Here is a 3,235-nt window from a genome sequence, read left to right as displayed (position 1 = left end):
AGGGAAAGATACTTATTCTAGGCAGGAATTTTTCTTCTGTACTATCTTAGTCCATTTGGGCAGCTGTAACAGAAATATTATACACTGGGCTTACAAAAACAGAAATTTACTTCTTGCAGTTCTGTATGCTGGGAAGTCCAAGATCAAGGTGCTGGCAAATTCAGTGTCTGGTGAGATCTTGCTTCCTGGTGTCCTTGCTTCTCCCTGTGTCCTTACATGGATGAAGAGGCAAGAAGTCTATCTGCGGTCATTAATCACATTCATGCAGACTCTACCCTCATGACCTAATCACCTCCCAAAGGCCCCACTTCCTAATACCATTACATTGATACAAAATAATGTCACAGCTGAGAAAATCCCCCACAAAATTATGGCCTGAGCATTACTGAAGACAAAGGATGTTGAAACTGCAAAATAACTGTGAGTAAAAAGGGAAAAAACAACAAATCCCAGCAGAGGGTCCTTCACATTTCCGTCTCACCCTGCCCACTGCAAGGCTTTGTAGTTTGCAAAGGCCAACCAAGAAAAACCACAGGGAAGATCGAAGACAAAGTTCTATCAAAGCATGATTAGGTATGATCACTAGAAGGGTAATACACAATCTGAGAGTTCAGAGAAGGGACTATAAGAAAAAGATTACCAAGTATATGTGATTTAAAGGGTCACATACCCAGATACAGTGTTAGTTGTGCAACTTAAAGGGCCAGGCTTATCCTAAAGAATTGGACACATGATTTAAAGGGGCAGGAATGATTTCAAAAAAGAGATGAGATTTAGAGTGATGTCTTCTAAATGCATAGCTTCTGTTGGAGAAACACGTTTAAAAGGAACAAAGAATTACTCTTCGCCACCTGTATGGACAGGGGAAAAGTGGGGAAAGGAAAAAATTTAGTATCCTGCAGGACAAAAGAGAACCACATAATTGGAGAACTCACAACCACTCAATTTCAGCAAAACAATAACAAATTAACAGAAAATGCTCTTTCTTGCTCTGTTTAATCATGGCTTTGTTTGTAATAAAATATACAAAGTTGAAATTTTTCATTTTCTCTATTAAAGTGTTGAAGACAGTGATGATAATGAACGCTGGCAGCAGAGTTGGTGGATTCATTTTGTTATTATTGCAGTTATTGCATGGTCTACATTAATACCATTTTTATGCTTTCCACACGGTATTCAAGGTGACTATAAAAATATAATTCATTAAATTAAAGGACAGTATATTCTTCATCCCTACCAATTCTCCGAATATGGCTGAACTGCATTTCTTTCTGTGTACATTTCATTCTGTCATGGACATACAGTGACATGTGCTAGTATTATTTGAACAAATAAAGCCGCATGTAGCCAAGTATTATTTATGTACCAGACTTTCATTAGTACATATTTTTGCTTCTTGTCATTCCTCTTTATGCTTTATATCTAAAATTCAAAAGTTTTCTTAAAGAAAGAAGCATATTTAAACCTATTTACCTATCATGATTTAAGGCATGTATTACCCCATAGAATTGTTGTAAGATAGAGTAATAACTATTAAAATTCTTTTGGAAACACTAAAATATACATGTAACGTTAGAGAAATCGAATACTCTCCTAATGGTAGTACATTTCATTGGCACAAAATATTTTTAGTAATATCAAAGTTTGTGCTTTTATATTTTAGGTCTATGCTGTCAAATACTGTAGTCACCATATGTGGGTATTCAAGTTTTAAATTAAATTAAAAATCCATTTACTCAGTAGTAGGAGCTACATTTCAAGTATTTAACAGCCACAGTACAGCTAATGGCTACAGTACTGGAGAGTACAGATATGGGAGATTTTCCTTATCACCGAATTTTCTTTAGGACAGCACTGTTTTAGAAGAATGTGCCTTTTAGTTGGATTGACTTTAGCATGTTCAAAAACAGCTCACTTGCCATTTCAAGACAAACTGGGTGTATTGGGATGTGTATGTATGTTTATAATATGTGTTTTAGTTATTTGAACATGTCATAAGATTCTTTTACTTGTTAACATATAGGCACGGCGAGGATAAAAGCCGGAGAACGTAAACAGCCTCATTTGTTGGACAGAGATCAAACAAAAGATCAGGAATTTGGAGCTAGTATCAAGGATTTATTTGCTACTTTTGGGGTAAAGTAAAATTTTACATAAACAAGCAAATTAAACTGACATGTACAATTCTTTTGTAGTGGATTTAAGAAAATAACTATAAAGTATTCAGCTTAAATCTGAGTGGATCTTTTGAAGTCTTAATTAACCTACTCATTTTATAGGTAATGGAAAATAGAACCCATTTCACCTAAGTGGCATCACCAAGAACTTGATTAGTGTCAAAGACTGGTACCAAGTATTTTTCTTTCTTCTATTGCTTTTAATTTGACTTTTATATTATATTGAGTTTATTTTCTCCCTGCATAAATAAATAAGTCATTTAATAAGATGACAGAGGGGGCTTCCCTGGGGGTGCAGTGGTTAAGAATCCGCCTGCCAATGCAGAGGACATGGGTTCGATCCCTGGTCTGGGAAGGTCCTACATGCCATGGGGCAGCTAAGCCCATGCACCACAACTACTAAGCCTGCACTTTAGAGCCCGCGAGCCACAACTACTGAAGCCCTTGGGCTTAGAGCCTGTGCTCCGCAACAAGAGAAGCCACTGCAATGAGAAGCCTGTGCACCGCAACGAAGACCCAACACGGCCAAAAATAAATAAATAAAATAAATTTTAAAAAATGACAGAGGTATTAACATTATCTTTTTACTATATTTAAATAACTTAGAAAAGAACTTTAGAAGTTAACAAATTTTCTCACAAACATCTTTTTTTTTTTTCATTTAGAAATGTTTATCTGTATTTCAGAATGACCTATAGGAAGGACCTTACCCAGATAAAGGTCCTGTCAGCCCTTCTCACAGGTTATGACTGAGTTTTGCTTCTATGGACCCACCAGTCAAAGCAGCAAAACTAATGAACATCTTATTTTATGGAAAATAATCTCATCTCAGTATCAAATGGAGAAGAACTCTTCGTTTTCTGGGTGAGAAACACAGCCTACAGTACAGACATAGTGGGGTTAAAAACCCCCAACTTCTAGTGATTCTGTATTCAATTTGGTTTTTCTTTTCCTATTCATAACTTCATCCTTTATGTTGTCTGAAGAACTGTGTTTCTCACATGTAGGTGTTATCAAGTAATTTTCCACAGTACTTGGCAGGTGAATTTCACACTCTT

The 3,235-nt window shown here is 36.1% G+C and overlaps 1 protein-coding gene across 1 annotated transcript in view; it reads left to right on the top strand.

The window, feature by feature from the left end:
- The window catches only part of SLCO6A1 (solute carrier organic anion transporter family member 6A1), a 136,537-nt gene that overhangs the window by 24,962 nt on the left and 108,340 nt on the right, over positions 1-3,235 (top strand). Inside the window, exons 6-7 of the mRNA XM_007455385.1 lie at positions 1,060-1,181; positions 2,024-2,136. Of these exons, the coding sequence (XP_007455447.1) occupies positions 1,060-1,181; positions 2,024-2,136 (235 nt within the window). The remainder of the gene's footprint in view (positions 1-1,059; positions 1,182-2,023; positions 2,137-3,235) is intronic.

Source organism: Lipotes vexillifer, unplaced genomic scaffold (genome assembly GCF_000442215.2).
Source record: "Lipotes vexillifer unplaced genomic scaffold, Lipotes_vexillifer_v1.1 scaffold499, whole genome shotgun sequence".
In the NCBI taxonomy this organism is placed as follows: Eukaryota; Metazoa; Chordata; class Mammalia; order Artiodactyla; family Lipotidae; genus Lipotes; species Lipotes vexillifer.
Note: the sequence above shows the minus strand (reverse complement) of the source record. Positions and strands in the feature narration are given on the sequence as shown.